The sequence below is a fragment of the Rhinolophus ferrumequinum genome, chromosome 2 (assembly GCF_004115265.2).
Source record: "Rhinolophus ferrumequinum isolate MPI-CBG mRhiFer1 chromosome 2, mRhiFer1_v1.p, whole genome shotgun sequence".
NCBI lineage: Eukaryota > Metazoa > Chordata > Mammalia > Chiroptera > Rhinolophidae > Rhinolophus > Rhinolophus ferrumequinum.
In genome coordinates, this window is record NC_046285.1 from 68,076,493 (window position 1) to 68,103,792 (window position 27,300).

Sequence of the window (27,300 nt, forward strand, 5' to 3'; positions counted from 1 at the left end):
TAGTTTTTCAATGTCCGGAGTGAAGCTAAAAAAGTAACCGAGTCTAAAACATTTATATGTGTAGTATACATTTTGAAAACAAATATGTATTGAGGACAATGAAAGATAAATCTGATTCACTTTGGCCTAATAATATCATGTTGCCAGTCAACTAAAAAAGGCTACTGCATGTCAAAATCCTATTTCCAACTCTGAGTATTCCTATCCTTTCCATACCGTCCCAGGTTTTTCCTCAGCTTTGGTTTGACTTATCCGAGATCTTCTTTATTTATTCATTTATTTTCCTTTAAAGCTAATTCCAAGTGTGGAAAGCACTATTGCCAAACCCACGTGATTTAATATTCCTTTGATGAAAATCCTTCTCTCTCCTGATGGCACTTTGTCAATGTCTGTGTTACTACAAACATGACATTGGCTTCTATTGGGATGTATTTTTCTCTCTATGCTTCACAAAGACTTTATGCTCTTCAACAGTAGAAACTACGCTATGTTCCTCTGAGGACTTCACTTCTTGTACTTACCTAGTACATGAAGCAGGTGTTTCATATATTTAAGTGCTTGGCTAAGACATAAAAATTTGAGCCACAGATGAAACCTGATTCTTCGTGAGACTCTCTCTTACATCTTTGCATATCTTGTAAGCAGAGGCACAAGCTGCCTTTGCTCAGAATGATTTTCCAAGTATGTGTATGTAACAGTCTTGGAAGATAGAAAGAGATAGTGTTGTCTCCGGAGAAAAGGTTTGTCTTGAACCTTGAAAAGATGAATGCAGTGTCTCCCTCTGTAGCAATACACAGGCATGCTTTCTGTCCAGCAGAAGAGATGTGGGGTCTCTAGGTTCAAGGTTCCTCATCTGTAATGAAACTCCTGCATATTCAGGTGTCAACTAGCGCTCTTTTCATCACCCCATGGGAAGTTGGGCTCGAGGAACTCATGCAAAAATGATGCTTATGCTGCTTCTTGTGCTCTAATAAGCTATCTTTCTTCTTTGACCCAGGGGTCTCGTATCTTCAGCAAGTATCCATGAAACTATGACAGACTAACTTGTTAGCTTGGTAGTTCAGTAAAATCTTAGACCTTTTAAAGATATTGGCAGATTCTTAGCAAGAACAACTGTTAAAATGCTATAGTCTGAGAATTTTAGTTTTAAACAAAATTGGGCAGGAGATATAAAATCAATTTTGTGTATTGTGTTTCTCAGTTTAGCATTTGTTTTTGTGCGTACACTTCTTCGCTAATGTTCCACTAGCACGTATCTCACTGACAACACATTCGACAGACATTTATCGAGCGCCTACTATAAAAGTGATACCTGTAACAATTTCTGCACTGCTCTTCCTGTTATCCGTGCCTCCCTATCTCTAATCCATCTTTCAGAGAATGAAGGATAGCGAAGACATATCTGCTTTTGAAATTCTCCTACTCAGAATCCTTTGATGATTTATCATTTTATGACAACAAACTTCTATCAACTTTGTTTCAGTGCCTTCCGTAGCATTATCCTAACTTACTTCATGAGCCTTATAGTTTATAAACTAATCATTGTCAACAATGCATACTCACTAACCACTCTCATTTCTTTCTTTCTGCTACTTACCTCCATGCCTTTGTTCAAGCTTTCTGGAAGTCATGTCTCATACCTATAAATTTACCTAAGCCCTCTCCAGCATTCAGTGCCTATTTTTCTGAAAGCCCTAATAGACACTACCCCTCCAGAATACATTTCATCCTCCCACACAGTCTTTGCACCATTCATATCCATTTTATTTTGCCTGATGTTATACTTATACATGTATGCATATAACTATCCTCTGTAAGAGTGTATGTTCTAAAGGATCTATTCAGCTTTGTTTCATCTTTGTTTTACATTTAACAGAATGCCACGTATAGAGTAGGTACTAGATACATTTTTTTTAATCAAACCAAATTATTTATAATTCCATATGTAGAAATTACCTGTAGATAACCTCCAAATACGAATGTGCCTTTGCAGTATGATTTAATAGAAATGAACTTCAACTTATTACCTACCAACTGCTGTACTATGTTGTAAAATAAGAGAGTTAGGGAGGTTGTATTTTTCCTCCTCATATGGTGAAACATTAAGGTATTTCATTTTATGTGTAAGACAGAATAAAGTTTACTTTGTACTTTACAAATATGATCATGTAGTTGGTACAAAAAAGTATTATTTTGGATGACAAAAAATTCTCAAAGACAGAACTGTTTCAGGAAAGTACTTAGAAAATGGAAGTTGAGACTCAAGTGGCATGACTTGGAAGAAGGAAAGAAAAAGTACCATGAATTTTGGAAGAGGAGAGTTCAGTTGAGAGGAAAGGAAAGAGATAGAGGAGAGACGTGGCCAGGCCACATTTTAAGAAGCCAGCCTATGAAGGATAGTGGTCAATGAGAAATCACCAGTGGAGAATGGCTAAAGAGCTCTTACTAACAAATGTAACACTAAAAAATAGCAGATCATATTGTTTCCTACATGCTAGGCACTTGCCTAAGTACTTTTTAATGTATCTGTGCATTAGATGAAGATAAAACTACTATCTGATAATGAGGAATCTGTGTCATCATAAATTTAAGATATTGCTCATGGTCATACCGTTAAATACAGTGGAGTTGGGATTTGATCCCAGACACACTGATTCTAAGTACATTTCTAAGTACATATTTGTTTTGTGTTGCTATGATATAAAGTCCCCTGAATCCAAACCCTCAAAAAAGCATAATATGCCCAGACAGAAATGTAGTATTGCCACTGCAGGAAATAATGATATGTGTGGAGCGAACCTAATTTACCCTTTGCCAACTGCCTGACTGGAGAAGGCGGTAGCACAGAATCCTGAGAATCCTGTCTAAATGTTCCAGAAAGTGACTTGTGTTATAGTTATCTATAGACCACAGCTGAGTTGTGAGCAATAGCTTCAGGGTTAAACTAACTCAGGAGCACACAGAAGCAACTCTTTATTTTAATTACTTTATTTCCCCAACAACTATTAGTAGCTACCTACAAAAGATAATAGATACCTAGATTGCTACTGTAAAACCTGAGTTGGTATTTAACTTCAATAATAACCCTAGGTGTACATTCCTATTTCCCAGAACTCCAGGTGATGTCAGAAACAGTAGACCTAAATACCTCTGTTGCAGAATTATATTAAGTAATTTAATCCACAGAAAAATGCTGTTACTTCTATCAAATATTGAGTGTTCAGTTTTGATATAGATTCTGGAAATTACTAGGCAACCTTCCAAGGTCAAGTGAGACCTAGAAGTGCATTTGGTATTCTGCTGAGTATCGCAGCTTCCTCTGGATTCCTCTTCACATGCTTATTTCATTTCCCAGACTCAGACTGGATAAATATTCCCTAGGGCAAATTATCACCTTCTTCCTAGTGCTTGTACATGAGATATGGGAGGGGGACCTTTCAGATCTGAACAGCTAAGTTGCCAGATTTCCACTGCCCTATTGTTGACTCTTCCTCACACTAGCTTATGCTATAGGCTCTTTTCTTCCCTTTTAAGAATTTTCTAGATTAATCCTCACAGCGCTGTTGCTTTTCAGGATTACATTCCAACTAAGGTTTCTAATTCAGAAACTCTCTCTTGAATAACCAGGCAGAAGGAAAACTGGATTCAATTTGTTGGTGATTGTCATCTTGTTTCTCTCACCCCAAATTACTGTCTAGCTTTCCTAATTTTTCTTATTATCCTGTGTCACTTTCATAACTTTCTTCTCCAACCAATCTGTGAGTTATTTCCCAAGTAACATTTCTGACAATACCCAAATTTCTGTTTACAAATTATTGTAGTAACATTTCATATCTATACTGCCTGTCATTCAGTTTGTCTCTATTCCCAGCACAGGAAAAGGATTTTACTTCTGAAATAAAAATTGCTAGCAGCAATCAGTATCTTTTCTACCTTCCTTCATGATTCCCACAGAGATGTTATTTTCTCAATTCTGAGAATCCACTCCTTGAGTCTTATCAAATTCTCTAGTCCCAACTTCTTTCCTCTTTGGACATTTACTGCCAAAAGGGTAACTAAAAAAGGCTACTGCAAAACACCTTCCTATGCCCTGTCCTTATTAACTTGAAGGACTAAAATTGTAGTACCAGTAGATATTAAGAAAACCCATATTAATTTTTTGTTTAATTTCCATATCTGTCAAGCAACTCTCCTCACTGATATTGCCTGCAGTAAAAAGTTAACATACACCACTGGGTGTCAGACCATAATTGCATATAATTAACAAGCTGCAACTCTTTCAAAAGATTGCAACGGTTTAACAAAAACTAAGAACTCAAGAATCAAGGATTAACATATCATCCTTCAAATGATTATTTCAGAGTAAGACTGAGCTATAAGAAAGATTTTTCTCTTACTGCTCAGTATCATATCAGTTCTGTGTGTAATGTGAAATTTATGAAATTGAAAACAACTGGGAATGATGAGGCAATCCTTAGAAATGAGGCTATTTTGAGAAGAAAAGCAGAACGTTAAATAAGTTACTCTATAGCAACGAAGCACAGTGTTTCTTATTTGGATGAGCTTAATTCCATGTTGACTATTGCAAATTAATAGAAATTCGAGAGAGCCCAGAACTCACTATCTCTTCCTGCCTGCCACTTCCTGTTGGACACACTCTTTAGAAATGGGTTTGTTTTTTGCTTTTTTGTTTGCAAAGGTGGTAGCAAAATGCAAATAAATTAGTAGGGAAAGAGCTCTATGGCAGTGCCAGAGCAAGGGTGGGAAGGAGGCTCTGCCAAACAGTTAGTTGCTCAGCAATCTTCCAGTTCCATAGGTAGCCTGGCTTAGGGTACATAGTGACTGGTCCATCCTTCTGGAACACAGTAAGTGTTCATTGGACATCAAACTGACTGCTTTATCCAAAATTAACCTCTTACTACCATGTGTAATTCTGTGTCATTATACATAGTATACATAAACCAGCATTGCTTCTGTCTGGCCAGTGGGAACATAAATGCCCTAAGTACAAATATCTTGTATGTCTTGTTCACCATTTTGTCTCTAGCCCAACATTCAGTAGGCCCACAATAAATATTTGTTAAACAAACACCTGCATGAATAAATGCACTGGTTTTAAAAGGCATCTTGTATAAGTCTTGTGATGTTAGGCTATCAGTGTTATTTTTGAATTGGAATATAAATTTGATTAAGAACAACACAAACCCTTATACTAGAAAGTTGAGGTGTCTCCTTTACCCAAATCAGTCTATAGCGTTGGCACTGCCTCCAACTCCCTAGTTCCTTTCTATAGATAACATGGTTATCTTTGTGTATAATTTTATTTGATTGAAATATAATTTAAAAATTTTAAACCAGGAGAAACAGATGTTATAAGAATTTAGGTTCTCTACTTAAAATAAGGTGGAAGGGGGGGCTTAGATCTGGAATGTGTGTTATGTCAAACAGCAACTGATTCAGATCCAGCTATGGTGTGCAAAAGAAAGATGCAAAAAAAAAAAAAAAAATCTGCAAGGGGCTTGGCCACGAAGAAACACAAAGGAAGACACAGTTAGCAGCAGTCTGTGATACCCTGCTTCATTTACCTTGGCTGCCCAACTGGACTAAAATAAACATTTTCTCCCCTTGTTTTTTACCCATATGAAATAGCAAGACACATTTCGAAACACCCAGTCAAATTCCAATATATCAGCCAGACACAACTAAAGCGGCTATAATAAGGGAATATCTGATGTGTTTCATTGAATTATAAAAATTATCAGGCTAATAAATTAAGAGTTTTTAAATCTATGTAGCAGTTTGAACTACAATATTAGTACAAACTGATCTTACAAGTTGTTCCCTACAGAATAGAGTTAATATGATGAAATCAAGTGAAGAAATAGAAAGAAACGCCCACACTTATTTTTATTGAAAGTAAAAACCACCTGCACACATTTCTGTTCAAAGAAAAATGTTCAGTTTCATTTTTCTCTCACTGATAGGACTGTACTCCATAGAAATGGAACTATTTCCTTTGTTTCTTGTTCTAACAGAATTTGATTTGCATATTTTGGGACTTTTAAGGTACTCTCTGTGATTTAGAGAGTTTCTAAAAAGGTAATTTGATCTCAAATCATACTTTTATTTCTTTATTTCTAATACTGAAAGCTGCATACCCTTCTGAGAAGTGAGCCATGAGAGGAAGACATTAGCTTGCCTTGTATTAGATAATAAAAAAAGTTCCACAGGGGATGAGTTACATGTTATGACATTGTGAATATAAGGCTCATTTGGATTTAATTCATTACTATATCATGTTGCACAGGAAAGCAATTTTTAAGCAATAGAAGTGCACTTCATTTGTAAAGGACCCAGCTATAACACACAATCAGTTATTGAAGACAGAAACTGATTTCCCAAATCAGGCATATAAAATTTAATATATTTGCTCCAGTTATAATGAAAGGAAAGGGAACTTCAGTGCCATTTTTTTCCCATAAGAATGACATTTTTTAAAAATTTGGAAAGTGCATTTTTGCTTGGGGACTTGACTACATTTTGATGTCACAATATAATAAGTTGAAGAAAACGATTAAGCATCTTTAATAAAATGTTTGAAATACTTGCTGGACACATAGAATATAATTTCAAAATTCTATCCTTCCATAAATTTAATATTATTACATTAAAAATAAGATCTGTAACATATTAATTAACAAAATAAGGTTAAAAATGGGCATTGAGGGGCCGGCCCAGTGGCTCAGGCGGTTAGAGCTCCATGCTCCTAACTCCGAAGGCTGCCGGTTCGATTCCCACATGGGCCAGCGGGCTCTCAACCACAAGGTTGCCGGTTCAATTCCTCGACTCCCGCAAGGGATGGTGGGCAGTGCCACCTGCAACTAAGATTGAACACGGCACCTTTAGCTGAGCTGCCGCTGAGCTCCCGGATGGTTCAGTTGGTTGGAGCGCATCCTTTCAACCACAAGGTTGCCGGTTCGACTCCCACAAGGGATGGTGGACTGTGCCCCAGGCAACTAGAAACAGCAACTGGACCTGGAGCTGAGCTGCATCCTCCACAATTAAGACTGAAAGGACAACAACTTGACTTGGAAAAAAGTCCTGGAAGTACACACTGTTCCCCAATAAAGTCCTGTTCCCCTTCCTCAATAATAAATAAATAAATAAATAAATACATAAATAAATCTCTTGAGTTCCATTTAAAAAAAAAGAGCACTGACTTTTTTTTAATTTTAGTATCAATGTTTCATATTATTAAATTTAATCCTAACACCTGAATAAATTATTCTATAGCAAAAAAAAATAAATAAATAAAACAAAAACAAAACAGCAGCCAAATTACGTTGGTTTATTTAAGTTCCCTAAATCAGCACGTATTTTCAGTTAGGGTTCTCCAGAGAAACAAAACCAACTGGAGATATACAGACGGTGGCCGGGGGGGATTTCTTTTAAGAAATTAGCTCACACAATTGTGGAGTCTTGGCACGGCCAAAATCTGTAGGGTAGACCAGCAGGCTGGACATCCAGGAAAGAGTTGCTGTTCAAGTTCAAAGCCAGTCTGCTGTTAGAATTCCCTCTTCTTCCTAAAAACGTCAGTCTTTTTCTACTAAACCTTCAACTGATTTGATCAAGCCCACCCACATTATAGAAAGTAATTTGCTTTAGTCAGTCTACTGATTTAAATGTTAACATCATTTTTAAAATACCTTTACAGAAACATCTAGAATAACAATTGAACAAACATCTGTGCCCTGTGGCGTAGTCAAGTTGATATACAAAATTAAGCATCACACTGTGGTTATATAAGCATCTACAATTACGAAAATAAAATCACCTGTTTATTCTGTGATAATTTCCCAGGACAGAGGGCAGTAGGGAGAAAACATTCATCATCCATTTTTTAGGTATCTGAATTATGAGCCAACTGTACTTTCTCCCCCATCAGCTAGAAACATCGATTTCAAGTGACTGTAACAAAGTACTTAATATGAGTTGATAAATATTGAATAAATAATCTATTTTCACATATATTTTAATTTACATTTCCCCTATAAATTGCCATATGAGATTATGAAATTAATACTTTCAGCTGCCATATTCAGATATCTTGCTTAATTTCTAAGGCATGGATTAAGATTTTCAATTGCAAATCTCAAAAGGTCATGTCGGCCATTTAAACCTTGATTTCATTGACACTGAAAAGAACATGAAAAAGTATGTAATAATTTTCCAATCTTTCCATATTTAACTTACACTTTACTAACTATGATCATTACCAACTTTTCTATCACAAGAGTGTCACGGAGTCAAATGAATCCACAGGAAACTGTCACACTTGATCCTCAAATGAAAAGGTTTGTTTTTCCCTTGTACTACATCTGACTGATCTTGTTCCTTTCTTGGAATGAATAAGATCAAGAAGGGAAGGCATGAAAAAGCATATTAAAGTCAATGCAGCAAAAGATATAAGAAAAACGTGACAAGCCTTAAGGTTGAACAATTTTCAGGATAGGCAGCCAGTAAGCACAGATGACCTTGGTATATCTGATGGAAATATTTCATTGACTGTAGAGCATAGGCACTGCAATAGAGTCAGCTAGTTATGTAAAATATATTGTTCCCACGAAAAATTCAACAAAAACCGAATCTGAAAAACTAAGATTTCCTGTATTTTAATCCTTAACAACTTATGTTATGTCCTAAAGTTTTACATCAGATCGATTCTGTAAAAATGATTTAGAAAAGATAATTTGCTTATTAGAAAAGCACGTAATTGCTTTTCACAAAGATGGCACCGAAAGCGAAGAAAGCAGCCCCTGCCCCTCCCAAAGCTGAAGCCAAGGCGAAGGCTTTGAAGGAAAAGCAGCAATGAAAGGCATGCACAGCTACATAAAATAAATAAATAAATAAATAAATAAAATATATATATATATATAGATAGATATAGATATAGATATAGATATAGAGATAGAGATAGAGATAGATATATAGATATAATAGATATACATATACACATCACCCTTTTTCCAAAGCCCTAAGACACTGCAGCTCTGAAGGCAGCCCAAATATCCTCAGAAGAAGGCAGCCCCCAGGAGAAACAAACTTGACCACTACATCATCATTAAGTTCCTCCTGGCTACCGAGTTGGCCTTGAAGAAGATAGAAGACAACAGTACACTTATGTTCATTGTGGATGAATGTCAAGACCAACAAGCACCAGATCAAACAGGCTGTGAAGAGAATCTATGACACTGACATGGCCAAGGTCAACACTCTGACCAGGCCTAATGGAGAGAAGAAGGCATATGTTCAACTGGCTCCTGACTATGATGTGTCAGATGTTGCCAACAAAATTGGGATCATCTAAACTGAGTCCAACTGGCTAATTCTAAATATAAAACGGTTTCACTGAAAAAAAACAAAAAAACAAAAAAAAAAAAAACAAAAAAAACAAAAAAAAATGAAAGTATATAACCTAATCTTAGTATATAACTTTCAGGACAAATAATTTGTATGTATGACTTGGGGGGGGGGGAATGAGAGAATGAGAGAGATTGAGAGAGAGAGGGAGAGAGAGAGAGAGAGAGAGAGAGAGAGAGAGAGAGAGAGAGAGAGAGAGAGAGAGAGAGAATTCTTTGAATTCATTTGACCACTGAAAAAAAGCAAGCCTTCAGGCAGAGCTGGCCCTAGACTGAGACAACACTTTCCTGAAACTGGCAGGGCATAAAAACATCTGTGAGGGGATCTACTTTGTACTTCCATAAAACCTATAACCATGGAAATACATGTCTGTGAAAATTTTACTTTCATTTTCTCTTTATAGAAAGGGAATACCCTATAAATTAAACATCATTTCACTAAAAACTAAACAGTGACTGACAGAGTACCTGGGATATAGTTAACATTCAGCACATATTTACACAGGGAAAAGAAAATCCTCCACCTTCAAAATCAACATTTTAGCACATGCTGATATGTAGATAAATGTATTTAAAAATCTCATATATATATATATATATATATATATATATATATATATATATATTGCAAGACTTTAACTTCAAATTTCAATAACATGCAGAATAACTGTAAGTATACAGATGTTCCTCAACTTACAATGTGATCACTTCCTGATAATCCATCATAAATTGAAAATATTCTAAATAAAAAATACATTTAATACATTTAACCTACTGAGTATCATAACTCAGTCTGGCCTATCTTAACATACTAAAAACACTTAGACTAGCCTACAGTTGTGCAAAACTATCCCACTACCAAGGACCAGCATCACGAGAGAGAATCATACCACACATCACTAGCCTGGGAAAAGACTAAAATTCAAATTTCAAAGTATGGTTTCTCCTGAATGTGTATCGCTTTTGTACCATCACAAAGACAAAAAATTACAAGTCAAACCATTGTAAGTCATGCACCAATTTACATTTTGTATTACAATGGTCTTGAAATAAAAAGGCTGCTACAGTGGTACCTCGGATTTTGAATGTAATCCACGAGTTCTGAAACATTTGAAAACAGCCAACAGCTAGGCCTCAGAATATTGCACTCAGAGGAAACTGTGTGACATGTTCCACTTCTGAGTCGTGTTCAAAAACCGAAGCATTTACTTCCGGGTGTACGGCGTTCATAAACCAAAATATTCGCCAACGGAGACGTTCGAAAACCAAGGTACTAGTGTATTTTCAGTTCATTTAATTTAAGCCATATCTACATGATTGTAACACAACTGGTTGAAAAGTGTAGCGATTTTTAACACCTGTAATCTGATCATTGACCCTTTTTTTTCTTTGCAAATTCCAAACAAAAACTGAGTCAGCTAATTAGCTGATACAACTGTTCAAACCAACATCTGTTTTGTGGTTATATAGATATAAAAATAATTGATAATTCACAAGGGATTGAAGGCTTTATCAAGAAGGTCTGTATTCTGAGTTCATTCTCTCCTGCGGTAAAGATTTACTGAGTGTCTATGGACTATAACTCAAGCACTGTGCCAGATTCATAGTTCTTTTTCCATTGCAAAGTAAAAAGTGATCCATGCCAACAAAAAGAGAAAAAAGGAAGTACTGAGAGTTGCAAGAAAAGAGTGAGAGAACTCAACTGGTGGAAGATGAAAAAGGGCATGCTGGAGGAGTTGGCACCTGTGCCAGATCTCAAAGGTCACACAGTATTTGAATAAGTCAGGATTGAGAAAGTCATTGTAGTCAAAGGTCCCTTCATCAACAACCCTCATTGATCCTGTTGGTGAGTGTTGCTCTTGCTCTGGCCAATTCTTAAGGATTGTGATGTGCATAAGTTTGCATCTGTGAGTTGATCCAGTCAGTTAAGAGAATTAATGTCATTATGCATAATACTGAGAAACCCTGAGTGAAGCAACTGCTTTATCTCAAGTCTAGAGCAATAAAATACTATGCAGAATTCAATAAATCTTATCCTATGTATTCCTTTTGTAATTAAATATAAGACAATGTACATTTGTTATCTGGGGAGATCAATGATAGAATAGCTAATTACTTCCTTTAAGAACCATCACTCTATTACCGTTAAATTCATTCTGTGTCATTTGAACAAATTGAATTATGTGTACTTTGACTATACATTTACATCTTTTTCTTCAATTAAAATGCCCTGCTTTATTTCCTTATTCATTTCTCCCAACATTTCTACTCCCATTCACTTTAATACTGAAATAGAAGAGGAACAAAAAATACAAAGGGTAGAGAAGACAGATGAAACAACAACAAAAAAAAATACATAAGACAGAAGAGGAACAGAAAGATGGTTGCAAAGTAAGGCTGAACACTGATGAGAACAGTTCCTGATAGCATCACCATCATCTTAAATAAAAAAAAAAAGAAAAAAGAAAAAAAAAGCAGTAAAAGACACATTGCCATTAATCCCCCTTAAATACTTCCCGTCACTTCAAGCACACTTATTCCATTGTTCTTTCCACTGTCTGGAGCAGTTTTGGAAGTCCTCTTTCGTGAGTGTCTTTAGTTGTGGTGTTGTGGCTGCCTTGATGTCCTGAAGCATTTTGACTTTGGGAAAGAACCAGAAGTTGCACGTTGCCAGATCCAGTGAATAAGGTGGATGAGAACAACTGTGATATTTTTATTTTACAGAAATTGCCATATATCAGAAGCAATGTGTGACATGGAGCATTGTCATGATGGAGGATGATTTACAGCACACTTTAAAATATACTTTCTTTCAACTGTAGCTCACACCCGACTGACTGCACCGAACAAGTTGAAACTTGTCACACACCGTTCATGCATGCCTTCACATATTGAAGATCCCTGCCTTTCCATTGGATGGCACTTGCCAGCAGTATTCACTATATTTTGTGATAACAGTGGAAAATCTCTGTGTCACACATAGCTCTGGTACAGCATTTTCTGTCAAATAAAAACATACAGTGTGCCCTCATTCACTTTATTCGCCGAATCTGGGACTGCGTAAATTTTAGCTCTTCCCCAAAGTCAAAATGACTATGAAAGGTAAATGTTTTGAATCAATTCAGGACATCGAGGCAGCTACGACAGCATAACTAAAGACACTCGCAGAAGAGGACCTCCAGAACTGCTTTAAAAAGTGGCAGGAACTATGGGATAAGTGTTGAAAGTGAGGGAGACTATTTTGACGGGGATTAAAGGCAATGTGTCTTTCACTGTAATACATATATACATATATATATATATATATTATTTATAAACATTCACTGTATTGTTATCACACATCATATTTCTGTGGTATTGGAGGAGAAAAAAAATTATTGATTTAAAGGAGAATTTCTAGTGCTCTGATAATCATAAAACCATCCATGGGTCTCCATGAACTCCACCACTAGGTTTTCTGTAGGCAAGGACATACTTTACTCTGTTCAGCAATGTGCTTATGATCTTCAGTGTGTGTGTGTGTGTGTGTGTGTGTGTGTATGTATATATATAGTATCTATAGTTATATCTATATATATAACTATATATAGATATATATATATAGATATATATCTATATATCTATAGTTAGATAGGTGTGTGTGTGTGTATATATATATATATATATATATATATATATATATATATATAAAAAATCACTCATTCAACAGTATGTATGCTAAAGATTTGGTGACTTTTTATATAATAGGAAGTAAACATTGTACTGTGATACATAACTTCTAAGTTAAAGAACTCTCTCAACAGCCCTAGTAAGCACATTTTATACAAGCTGACCAGCATCCCAACTGATGAAAGCTGAATAGACTAGGGATCAGTACATGACACTGACTCACAAATATCTCTGACCCTCAAAAGGATGATAACCATATTTCATCCTTTGGGGAATAGGAATGGGAGGAATAATATGTTGGGTAATACATACAGCAGTTGGTACTGGGAAAAGAAATAGTAAGGCAAACAAAAAGAAAATCAGAGGACTATGGCTATGGAGGTCCCTGGAATGAATTGGATCCAGATTCTGTATCTTAAGGCCCTATTGCTATCCATAGATTACTGTGTAAGCCTACCTTCCAGTTTTCAAACTTAGAAAAAACTTGAATTATTTAAGTAGTTACTGTTCCAAGGCACCAAAAGCATACATTAAAGCAAATTTTAACTGCCTATTTTTGGTCTGATGCATGTGGAATATATCTGATATACATCTGAACACTGTGTACCCCGTCTGCTTATGCAAAAGATGTATGGAAGCAATAAACCAACGACGTAAAAGAGCATTTGTCAAATAGCAACATGTTAAGCATAGGTAGAACTGACCAAGAGAATCTTATTTGAAGATAGATTCACACACACACACACACACACACACACACACACACACATACACACACACACACACACACACACAAAGACATGTACTATATGGTCATTGTATTCTTACGCTAATCTTGACCATGCCTACAAATGAGATCAAGTGTAACTGAACCTCTGATTGATTTTATTTTATTTGGCAAACATAATACCAAGTACTTGGCTTATGTTAACTTAGTATGTGGGCTTTCTGATAGAGTAACTAGGGTCCTAAACTGGGATATGAAGTAACTATGTCTACCAATGAATCAACACATTTAAGTCTGTATGAATTGACACATTAGTCCAATATGTTCTTTACTAAAATATTGCACATAAAAATAGCATGTATGTGACCTCTACATTGAGCAGGCATGAATCAGGGAATATAACCATAAAGTAATTTTTTTTTCCTTCCCATTCACATTCACTCCTTGGAGCTAGTTTTTGCCCTGTTCCTTGATAACAAACAGTGGTAGTCCTGGTCACATCTAAGTGACTTGAGTTTCTCCAGCGAGTTATTACAGTGTTTAGCATCATTTAATAGAGAGAACTTTGAACTGTTCTCCATTTTTAACCACCTCTAGATAGGGAAACTTCCATTTAAAAAAGGGAGAGTAATCAGCCTGTTTGCTTTAGTGTTTCTACACCTCCTCCCTCAGAGCTCCTGAGACCTCCAGGATTGACAGAGCAAGTGAGAGTAGATAGACTGAGAACAAAAGGTTCTCACTTGACACTCTCATAACTGGCATGGTGCTCTCTGAATCTAAAGAGTGGTCAGCTTAATTTTCCTCTTGTGCCTGCTTTATGGGTTCTTTGGTCCCTCCCTCTTCCTCCCTCTCGCCTTCCCATATAGTCCACAGAAATAAATTGCCATATGCCGCCCAAAACAACCACCTCTTCCTTTGGCACTTTTATCAACAATTAGCCAGTCCATATCTTATCACTTAGATTTCTCAGGTTGGAGTCAGACACTCTGTGTGAGGTTAGTATCAAATTCTTCCAAGTAGTTCCTTTAAACCCTTTTTCCATTGGATTTTAGGCTTCCTCCTTAAGAAGAGATTGGGATGTACAACACCACTGCAGATTTTTCCAAAAATCTTTTTCCACTCTGTGTCTTAGCTTTTCCAATCTCTGATAGGATAAGCTAAGACACAGAGTGGAAAAAGACGTGGGTGATCATCTCAGGGTTTTATACTATTGTTACTACTTTCTTCTTTTTTTTTTTTTTAAATCAAGTTCTGCCTGGTGGTCTTAATTAGAAATCAGTATCAGTTATCTTCAAGCCTCAGCTGAAACTGAGACATCAACAATGATACTTCAATATTTTTACAGTATCTTGTTTTATATGAGTTTTCACTTATTTAAAAGCAGAACGTGGCATATCCTCTGATTAATTATAATATAATTATAAAATAGAAATAATATTTTGTAATTACATTATAAATAAGAATTATGTTCATAATATTTTGAATATAATTATATGAAAAATCTAAATGGCAAGTAAAATAATTTTCAAAATATATATTTTATACACAATTACAATGTATATATTTTATACAATATATGTATATAATATATAGTATGCATATTATATATGTATATAATATAACATATATAAATATAATTTATATAATATATTTTATATAATATATTTGATGAGTTAAACACAGACGTTTCTCACTTATATATGCATTCATTTCCTACCTTAGAAAACTACTGAGGCAATAGAAGTCTAATGGTGGGCAAAGCAAACTTGGTCCATTCCCTCATGGAATCTGCAGTCTAACATTATATATATATATATATATGTATGTGTGTGTACACACACACACACACACACACACACACACACACACATTGTATTTCACAACTATTAAGATGTTTGGCAAGACCTGACATAGTTATAGAGTATGGGCAGAAATGGAGACTTGGTAGAAAGAGAGATAGCAATTGATCAACAAAATAGTGAACCAGTGAAAGCCCAAAATTAATAAATTAATTAAAAATAACAGTAAGAACTTGTCATGTACAGAATTAATGCTACGATGACTTAGTAAACATAGAAACTCATAGAAAAATGTGGTTAACATAACTATTGGGGAACAATAGTCCTTCAATCAAGAGATGGTTTTCAGAGAAAATTATTGTAAACATATTGTACCAAAAATATTATTTTGTGAAGAAAAAAAATGAAAAAAGAAAAAAGTATGGAAAAAAATTGTGGCTAGTAGACAGAGCAGAATTGCGAATCTGTGCCCATTCACTGAATACTGCCTGGAAGTATAACTGTTGGTGGTTATATTTTTGTAGCTAACTATAAACTATAGATTCTGTTGATGTTTAAGAGGAGAACATAAGCCTTACTGTCACACAATTCCTATTCTGAGGAAAATGAATGTTTTTATTTAATTATATATTTTAAATTTTAGAACTAGCTGCCTAAGTTGAAAAGAGGAAATAAGTCAGTCTTTAAATATGTTTACAATGCTGAAATAATAAGACAAAGAAAGCCAAGGAATGTAAGGAGAGAAAATAAATGCATTGACTAGTTAGTACACAAAACACACATCATTAAGGTCCTTATTATTTCCATACAAATTTGACTTTGAGCTTACTAAAAGTAAAAGTAAAAGGGAAGCAGCCTAGGTTATGCGAATCATTGTGTCCATAAATTAAGAACTAAACAGTTGCTCAGGAATCACATAATCATTTTTAATATTACACAGAAATTAAACCCATGGGTCCTTTACTAGAAGATACTTTTGTAGTATAATGAATGTCCACAATGAAGTTATAGTAGACAGTTTTATAGAGTTCTTTTATTTTATTTTCTCCTCCGTCTTTGCCTTCATCCCTTTTGTCCCCCGACCCTCTGTCTCCCTCCCTTTGTTAAATAACACCTCTGTGGCAGTTAGCTCTATTTTTAACAGACCCCTCGCCCTTCCTCTTCTCCAATGAACTGAACCCTTCAGGATGAGTTCCCCGGCTCTGAATCAGCAGTCTTTCTGCTGGGTTCAGCCAACGGGACAACTGGCAGGACACTGTAGGGTAGGAAGATGGGACAAGTTGTGGTACTTTTTATTCTCTCTCTCTCTTTTTTCAGTGGTGTCTCTGGCTGAGGTTACATGCCCTGACCCCATACACACACATACATACAATTGTGTATGCAGAAAGTTCCAACTTCCACTAAGTTACCCCTAATTCCCTTTGCTCCTCCCACCTAGATTTAATAATGGCTTCATTGTGTTGTTAATTTCTGTGCTGCCTCAGTGTCATCCAATTGGCTTCTCAGCTGTTCATCACAGATGGAATAATTTCTTTGCTTTAAATATTTAGCAAGTTTTCTGTTGTCCTGGTGGGATCCTGAGTGATACAATCACTCAGTATAAGACAATAGGCATCTTTCAGCTCAATTCACTATCACTGATTTTACATTAGGAAATACCATGGAAGTTGTTATTGTCTACATATTGCATGTTCAGGGATGCTTATGCAACCCTGCATAGCAGACACAGAAGGAATGAATTCCCAGTAGCTATTCAGATGTGATATTCAGGAGAAGAATTATCAGTTACTAGCATCAATACATGTGATATTTCAGCACACAGATTAAACAATGACATTTTCAGTGGGCATATTCCCTAAAAGATTCCTAGAAATGAACAGACACTCCCATCTTGGCTGTGATAAGTCAGTGTAACCCAGAAAGAATAGCCTGGAAAAGTAGCATTCCTCTCTTTTATCTACCTACAAACAACATCCACATGATTTACCTAGGTCTGTCTTTTCTCAGCAAATATGGAAAATGTATGTGGAAGCTAATATCTAATCTTCCCCTTCCAGTTCCTCACTTAACTAAATACATAAACTTAGGAACACTTTACAACAACATGTGATAATACAACAAACAACAACATTTTCAAGTTACCCATTAGTTACATGACCTCAAAGGAGCTTTTTCCAAGAACTCATAAATGGACTGATTAAAAAAATAATAATACCTTATCATTTAACTTAAAAATCAACACATTCTTGCTAGAAATGTCATATGCAAATTTACCTTGAAAAGAGAGATGAGCTTTTAGAATTGCCTGATATATGGAACCCAGTGTGTTTAAATAAAAATATGCTCATTGGGAAGTCCAGGGGTGCAGGGGACCAAATACTGTCAGTGACTGTCTTAGCTCCTGACCATAAGAGATAGTCACTTCTGTCCATAAAGCAGGTTTATTTTATTCTGATACCATTAAAAATTCAATCACATGGTTAATGCATTAGTTTTTAATTACACATTTATCCAATAGTCTCTGAATTTCAATTTAGCTTACCTGGGCTTCCCAAGAGAAAGAAAATGCAATGACTGGCTCAAGTCTTTTAGTCTCAGTAGTAATTATGGTTCTTATTATCAATTAATAAAACAGCATCATAAAGTTGTATTACAGTATCAAATCTCAAAATGTACACATCCTCTGTAAAGAATGTGCCGGTAACTTACGTTTCTCAGCTTGCAAGACTAACCTTAACCATGACAAAATTACCCGTTTGATACTCCCTGTGAAACGTGTTTCCCAGGAAACAAACCCCACAAACACGCATTCTTTGTATGCCTACCTGAAAGATTTCTTAATGTCTTCTGCTTGGATTGTCTTGAGAATCTCTTGGTATAACTGAAGATCAATTGTTCCTGAAGATGTAGCATTTGAAGGGCAATTTTCATGTGCATAATAGCCTATCAAAATTCCAAAAATAAATAAAATGATGGCCATACAAAGTATTTTTAAAAGGCAGCAAAAGTTGTAGTGGTTGCTCTTTGGCGCAGATCTTGAATAACGGGTAGCATAGTCAGGCTCTTCTTGAAGTCGCTGAAACCTGCCTTTGGGTGAAGTTGCTGGTTGAATGGAATCAAGACTGAGGTCCACAGTCTCTGAATTCTCCAGGTTCTGATTCTCAGTACTGTCTAGTTGGAACTGGTCAAAACCAGGCTCTTCCAGTTCCTTTTCCATGTCCCATTCTAAGTCAAGGGCAGTAGCTTGAAGGTCATCATTGTCTAAGTATTGTGAATGTCCTGGACCTCTTTGATCTGCATTGACCTTTTGATAGGCCATCTTTTTACCTGTGAAAATAAGTATAGCTTCTTAAAATAAACAATAAAGAAAACCTCAAAGATGAAAACAAAACAGTAAACCACATTATGAGTCCATAAAATTTTAGTGATTAAAATCATCAGAAATGCATTACCCCTATAGAAAAATCACACGTTAGTTAATTATGCATGTTTTGCTATTCATGTTACTGTTGAAAAAGAAGACAAAAAGTAAAAGTAGAAGGTACTTGTTGAAAAAGCTTATGAGAAAACAAAATTATTAAAAAAAAACTATTAAGTTTGAAGCTGAGAAGAAGTAAAAAAGAGTCACAAATGCACAGTTGCATTGAGGATAATGTATTAAAACAAAGGCAAAAATCAAAGCTTACATATTTTGAAAATCACTTTTAAGAGAAAACTAAGATCAGAGCAATAAAACTGCAATTTGGTACGTTAAAGGGGTGGGGTAAATAAAAGAACCTGGGTATGATTTACACTGCCAGAGCTAATTTAAAAACACAAATTCAGGATAAGAATTTGCAGAACAACTACATGAAGCAGCAACTCTATAGAAATACAAGAAGCAAAATATGATGCATTACATAGTCATGAGTAATCAAAAGGATTAGAGAAATTTAAGGCTACAAACAAAGGACCAGGGTAGTCCATGGAATTAGTTACATGAATTGGCTTGACTCATTAAACTTTAAATACAAGTCTGGAATAGCATCCACCCAAAGAATGAAGTCTTCTGCCAGGCAAGGAGAGTTTGGTTCCATAACTTTGTTACAGGAGTAGCAGATGGAGGTTTTTCTCCCTATACAGTTTTGGATGACAGTTTGTTGAATCCTGCAGAGTGGTATTAGGATAACTAGGCTAATTGACAAGTGGTCTCCAGTCCATATTCAGTAACCTACTGGTACATATCGTTGCAGATTAAGAGTACATGTAACTAAGTTTTCTGTGTATTAGATACGTCACCCCAGGTGGAATCTAAAGTCCCTCATTATGTTTTATGAATTTTCTATGTGCCCCACTGTGGGTAAAGAACAGAGCTCACTTGATACATGATTAGCCAACTGCCTTAGGGCCAGTGGTTGACAAGTGAACACTAATGAAAGAATCAAACAAGGACTTCATGAAAAGTAGTGGGAGTATGCAAGAATTATGGGTATACACAGCTCCAATCCTGCCTGGCAGAGGCCCATATAAATTAAAATGTTCTGAATGTTTAAGAAAGTTCAAATAATAAGCCCACATGTATATGGGCAACTAATTTTCAACAAAGGAACAAAAAGGAAAGGACAACCTTTTCAACAAATAGTGATGGGAAAATTGGACAGTCACATGCAAAAAATGAAACTAGACTGCTATCTAATGCCATGTATAAAAAATTACCTCAGAATGCATTGAAGGCTTAAATGCAATACTTGAAAAATTGAAAACATAGGTATTAGACATATGACCTCAAAGATGTTTTTGTGAACTTGACCACAATTGCAAGGGAAGTAAAAGAAAAAATAATGAATGGGACTACATCGAAATAAAAAGCTTCTGCACATCAATAGAAACTATCAACAAATTAAAAAGGCAACCAACCAAATGGGAAAAAGATATTTGCAAACAACACCTCCAATAAGGGGCTAATGTCAAAAATATATTAAAAAGTCACACAACTCAACAGCAAGAAAACAAACAATCCAATTAATAAATGGGCAGAGGACTTGAACAGATACTTTTCCCAAGAAGACATACAAATAGCAAACAGATATATGCAAAGATGCTCAACTTCACCAGTTATTAAGGACATGCGAACTAAAACCACAATGAGATACCACTTCACACCTGTTGGAACAGCTATTATAAACAAGACAAGAAATAACAAGTGTTGTAGAGGTTGTAGAGAAAAAGGAACCCTTGTACATTGCTGGTTGGAATGTAAATTCATATAGTCACATAGGAAAACAGTAAGGAGTTTCCTCAAAAAATTAAGAATAGAGCTACCAGATGGCCCAACAATCCCTCTTCTAGGAATCTACCTGAAAATTTTGAAAACATTCGCCTATAAAGAAATACACATGCTTATGTTCATCTCAGCATTTTTGATGGTACCTAAGACATGGCAACAACCAAAGTGTCTTTCAAGGGATGATTAGATAAAGAAGATGCGGTACATATATACAATGAAGTACTATTCAGCCATAAATAAGGATGAAATAATACCATTTGCAACAACGTGGATGTATCTTGAGAGTATCATGCTAAATAAAATAAGTCAGACAGAAAAGGACAAGAACCATATGACTTCACTCATATGCGAAACATGAAACAGAAAGCAACAAAAAAAACCAAATTCATAGACACAGACAATTGTATAGTGGTTACCAGAGGAGAAGAAGGGTAGGGGGAGGATGAAAAGGGTAGAGGGGTCAAATACATATATGGGTACTGAAGGAGACTAGACTTTAGTTGTTGAGCACACAATGCAATATACAGATGATGTATTATAGCATTGTATACTTGAAACATATATTATTAACCAATGTTACCCCAATACATTTGATATAAAAAAATCAAATATAATTAAATATTAAACTTTACAAAATAAAAATTTTAACTCTGACTAGATTTCTCATCTGCTACCCTATAAACTAGGATTTGTTCTTACCCAGAGTTGACTCAATAAATATGAGTATCTAATGCATGTCAGGTACTGAAATAAGCAATGAAGACAAAGATAAATGTTCCCTATTCTTCAAGTAAGGAACAATCCAATCAGAGAGACAAATGCATTTAAAAAAAAAGCCAAATAAAATGTTCAAAGTGCAAAGGAGACTCAGGGTTGATTGATTCTAGCAGAGAATATGGGAAAGGATTCCCCAAGTGACCTCTGAGGTATTTTTGACAAGAGAGGAGGAGTTAACTAGGGCAGACCAGTAGTGTGAGAGGAGGGGAAAATCTCCAAGCATACAGAAGAATGAGAACACATGGTGTGTGGATCATCGGAAAAACCCAAATGGATATGTCATAGCTAAAGATGGAGCACACAGGCCAGAGACGCTGAGAAAAATCTAGGAAAAGTGATCTTGGGCAAATGGCTTAACTTGTTTGCAACCCATGATCTTATCTGTGAAATGGGCATAATAATAATGTGAAACTCATTGTGTTGCAATTGGGATTAAACAAGACAATGAACTTAACACATCCATTAAATGTTGCGTGAGTTAGAAATGTCTGGTATTAGAGGAGGGAGGATGTTAAAGATTGTTGGAAGAAACAAAATGAGTTCAATAATGCAGAAGAAATTATATAATTTTGCAAGACTGCATAAAATTGATGTACCCCCCCACACATACATATATGATAATTTCTGGTTTGTTTGATTTCTGTTAACATTTAGCCTATATGAATACATATAGGTATGGATATATAGACATATAGATATATAGACTGTATACAGATATATCAGCTGTGATCATGCAGGCATTTATTTGGTACTGTGTATGAGAAAGCCTCGAGGATAATTCTGCAGACCCTTTTGTTTTCCTGCCTTCTTTTCTTCCCCAGCTCCATTCTGCTTGGCCTCATTTACAAAATGATACAAAATAGTACAGTGTTTGAATCCTGTCTTTGGTCAGATCAAGATAAGCAAAAAAAGGGAGTAATGTATGAAGTTAGTGATAATTATTCAGATTGGTTAGGGGAGGGTTGATTAACTGGTAGAGGAAAAATCCAAATCACACTTGGTTTAAAAAATAGAAGAAAATCCTAAAGGATACAAAAAACCTAAAGAGGGTAGAAATAAAGAATCTCTAAAATCCATGACTCTAATCCTCTCATATTATAGTGGAAACTGAGGTCCAAAATTGAGTAACTCTTTTAAAACTGCAAAAGTGATGTTTGAGTACACACTTTTTAAGGTGACTGGTTTTATAAAAATATGAGACTGAAAAGTTGGTGGTAAACTAATGTTAAATACTCCGCGATTCAATTTATTTTAAGTTATATTATAAAATACTGCAATTTCTTAGCACTAGTCAACATTTTTCTTGTTTGGCTTAAACATCAATAAATCACTACTATCTTACCATGATACTATGATATTTACTTCTTTGACTGTTCAGTTCATGCATTATTGATTAATTTACTTAAACACTGTCCCACTGTGCTTTTCTTGGTTTTTTCCCTCTCATTTTAATGAGTCAGTCTCTCTTTCTAAAGGCTTTTTCAAAAATTGAATTATAGAACATGGTTTATGTTGAAAGAATATCTGGCACATAGGAGTTACTACAAAAATGTGAGCTCTCTAATTCTGACCTCTACTACAAATACCCAAAGTCATTTCTCTACAAATCACTTAAAAACCAGTGCAGCGATGAGCCAGGGCTTTCATTTCTAGCCTGACTATAGTCATTCCTTCACATGTACATCAGCAATTTAACGCTTTTCAAATATCAGACAGAACCATCAATTAGAGTGTAATGCAGATACAGATATTAACTCCTCATCATGATGGATATCTGCCTGACACCCTTAGTACGACTTTGGATTCATTGCTCATTTATAAGTTTTCACTAAATCCTATCTTCCAGAAGAGATATATCTGGGTCAAAGGTAGATGGAGCCTCTTGATGTTAAAAAAATCCAAAGTAGTTTACGAAAATTACCAAGGAAGTAAGTACTGTATGTGATAACATATACAACGAAGAATATTAACCATTTACTACTTACTCCTATATATATATATATATGTATATGTAGATGTATTTAAAATTATATTGTTTTAAGGAAATAGTATAGCGTTCACAAAAATATAACATAAATCTCTGCCCTGTCAGTTTTGTTTCACTTTATCTAAAATGAACTCTTCAAAAATAAAACTGAGTAATAAACTGTTAAGTAAATAAAACATTGAAACATATTCAGTTTTGAATTACCACAAATTATCACATGGGTCTCACAAATAATTTAGTTTTCTTTCAATATCTATGCCTGTGAGACAAGTAAAGGACATATTCATTATTTCTTTTACCAGAATGTTTCAATTCCCAAAAACAATGAAAATGTTACTTTATAAAAATAAATCTTCAACAAATTAATATGTATCATATAATTATGCCATTCAAACTTCATATATTTTCTATTACTAGTGTACAAGATTAATTTAATATACACTGTTATATAAGTTTATAGCTACTCGATATGCGTGATTAAAAAAATACATGTAGTAGATTTTAGAATCTATCACATAAATCTATTTTTTAATTTAAATTCACATGTACAAAACAATGTAATAGTTAGACATTTATACCCTTCACAAAATAACTCCCCTCCCCAATCTACTACCATTCTGACATTGTATATAGCTGTTACAATTCCATTGACTCTATTCCCTATGCTGTATTCCACGTCCTGTGAAAAAAAATATATATATATCTATATATATATAGATAGATAGATAGATAGATAGATAGATAGATAGATAGATAGATAGATAAATGATAGTTGACATTCGGTATTATTCAGGTTCAGCTTCAGGTGTACACTGCACTATTGGTAGTTTTAATGGTAATATGACTACCTTATGACCAAGCAATTCCACTCTTATTCCACTCTTAGGTATCTATCCAGAGAAATCCAAAACACTAATTTGAAAAAATATATGTACCTTATGTTTATTGCAGCACTATTCACAACAGCTAAGACATGAAAACAACCAAAATGCCCACCGGTAGACGACTGGATTAAGAAACCATGGTGCATTTATACAATGGAGTATTACTCAGTCATAAAGAAGAATGAAATCTTACCATTTGTAACGATATTGATGGACCTAGAGAACATTATGCTAAGTGAAATAAGTCAGACGGAGAAAGACAAATACCATATGATCTCACTTCTATGTGGAATCCAAAAACTGAATAAATGAGCAAAAAACTGAGGGTTGCTAGATGGGAGGGGGTTGGGAAGGAGGCCGAAGGTGAGATTAAAAAGCACAAATTGGTTACCACAAGATTGTCACGGGGACACGAAAGACAGTTTGAGGAATATAAGCAATAATGTTGTAAAGATTTTGTAGGGTGCCAGATGGGCACTTGTCTTATTACGGAGACCGCTTCATGGATGGTGTAGATGCCTGATCACATGAATCTTTCTTTAAAAGAGATATACTTTGGTGTAGGTCAGATCATAGAAACTTGTGACATTTCTTCAAATAGAAATATCTGTAATATCCTTACATTCTATGTTGTACCACTTGGTCTTTTTCATAAAATACAATTTTTTATGAAATATAGACTATGTTCTTCTTGTTTTCAACATCTTATTCATTTATGTGAGATCCTTTCCCACCCAGGCCCACACAAAATGCTAAACTCTTTTTAAAATTCAATATACAAAAACATTTATCTTTTAGATAGAGTAGTCCCCAATATCTGCAGGGGATATATTCCAAGACCCCAATGTATGACTGAAATGACAGATAATACAATACCCTATGTATATCGTATTTTCCTAAATATACATACTTATGATAAAGTTTAATTTATAAATTAGGCATAGTAAGAGATTAACAATAACAAATAACAAAATAGAATAATATAACAATATGCTGTAATAAAAGTTATGTGAATGTTGCCTTTCTCAAAAGTTTAATTTTTGAAAAATTTCCCCAAAATTTCCACCCACAAAGTTAGTGCCTTTTCCATTTTAACTAAGAACGTATCACACACTGTGGTCACACTTTTGCATTTCTGAGGTGCTACAGAAAAACTACCGTGTTTCCCTGAAAATAAGACCCAGCTGGACCATCAGCTCTAATGCGTCTTTTGGAGCAAAAACTAATATAAGACCCAGTCTTATTTTACTATAATATAAGACCAGGTCTTTAATATAATATAATATAATATAATATAATATAATATAATATAATATAATATAATACCAGGTCTTATATTAATTTTTGCTCCAAAAGACACATTAGAGCTGATGGTCCGGCTGGGTCTTATTTTGGGGGAAACACAATACATGGTTCAAATCTAGCTCTGCTATGTAATTTGGACAAATTATTTAATATCTTTATGGTTAGATTCCACATTTGTAAAATGGAAATCATAATGGTATTGTATTTATAGCATTACTATGAGTACATGAGATAAATTATTCAAAGCACTTATACCAAGTTCTAATACATCACAAATGTTCCATTAATAAAGGATCACTCCAGAATTTCTATAGAGCTTAAGAAATTAAAAATATTTGGAGCTTACAACTTTAAAGTACAGCCTTGATTAAATTAAATTATGACCAGAGGACTTAAGTTTCAATAACAAGAAGCTGGAGATAATGGAAAATGCAGTGGTGTACTCAAGCAATTTGAAAAGTCGGAAGCATAGATAAGAGGGAAGTGTGGCTAATGTTTATACAAAAGTTATTATATTTGGGTTACAACCATCACTCCTATATCTTGTTATTGCAGAGTTGAGTTTCTTTCTCATCTATTTACAACAAGAACAACACAGTTTTTCCATAAGGCTGAAGTGTTCAGTTTAATAATTCCAGGAATCAGCGATATATAATCACGAACAGGAGTTACATGTGTCTGATGTGGAAAGACATGTTTGTCATAGGGTTGACTTGATCCATCGATGATGATGATGCCAATAGTATTTTAACGTAAACAGTATAAAACAATGTAGATCATATCAGAATCAGAAATACATCCAAACACTTTCCTATTTTTAAAATTTACTTTATACCTAAAATAAACAAATGAATCTGGTAGATTAACTTTAAAACATAAGGCAGAAACTCAATTTCCTATGACAGTTCTATGATTGAATCTTTAATGTACAATGGGGAAAATATTCATATAGCATTTCCTGAAGCTTTGGATGTCAACTCATTTGCTGGTTTGAGTGGATTGATCTGAGGTAAAGACATTTCTTAGAAATGTCAGTGCATCACCAAAAGTCATTTATTATGCACATCCGTGCTGCAGTACTTTAGATGCTGTACCTGTGAACTGTATGAGTGCCCAGAGGAATTTTCAAATTTAAGTGTAAGAATATTCCTTATAGGCTAAAAACAGTTGACATAAATTTTTCAATATGAAACTAGTTTGTGCAAATAAAGCCTATATTTGTGGAATATATTTTTGTTGTTGGAAGCTTTAATGGCCTCAATTTGAGAGCAGGGCAAAAGATAAAACTATAAAAACAGTAATTCAGAAGACTGTTCCCTGACTTAATTTTCTAGTATAATGAGATTATGTTTTTCCATCTGGTTTTATGAAATGGTCTTGGCAATTGCTATAGTGTTGGTAAATGCATTAAATATTTCTTATTTAATTGTAATTTTGTATGTCAATTGCATACAAGAAATGACAATA

General features: G+C 34.8%; 1 protein-coding gene across 1 annotated transcript in view; it reads right to left on the reverse strand.

Moving 5' to 3' along the window:
• NAALADL2 (N-acetylated alpha-linked acidic dipeptidase like 2) overlaps positions 1-27,300 on the reverse strand; it is an 890,763-nt gene that overhangs the window by 654,943 nt on the left and 208,520 nt on the right. Inside the window, exon 2 of the mRNA XM_033130693.1 lies at positions 18,440-18,941. Coding sequence (XP_032986584.1) covers positions 18,440-18,941 — 502 coding nt within the window. The remainder of the gene's footprint in view (positions 1-18,439; positions 18,942-27,300) is intronic.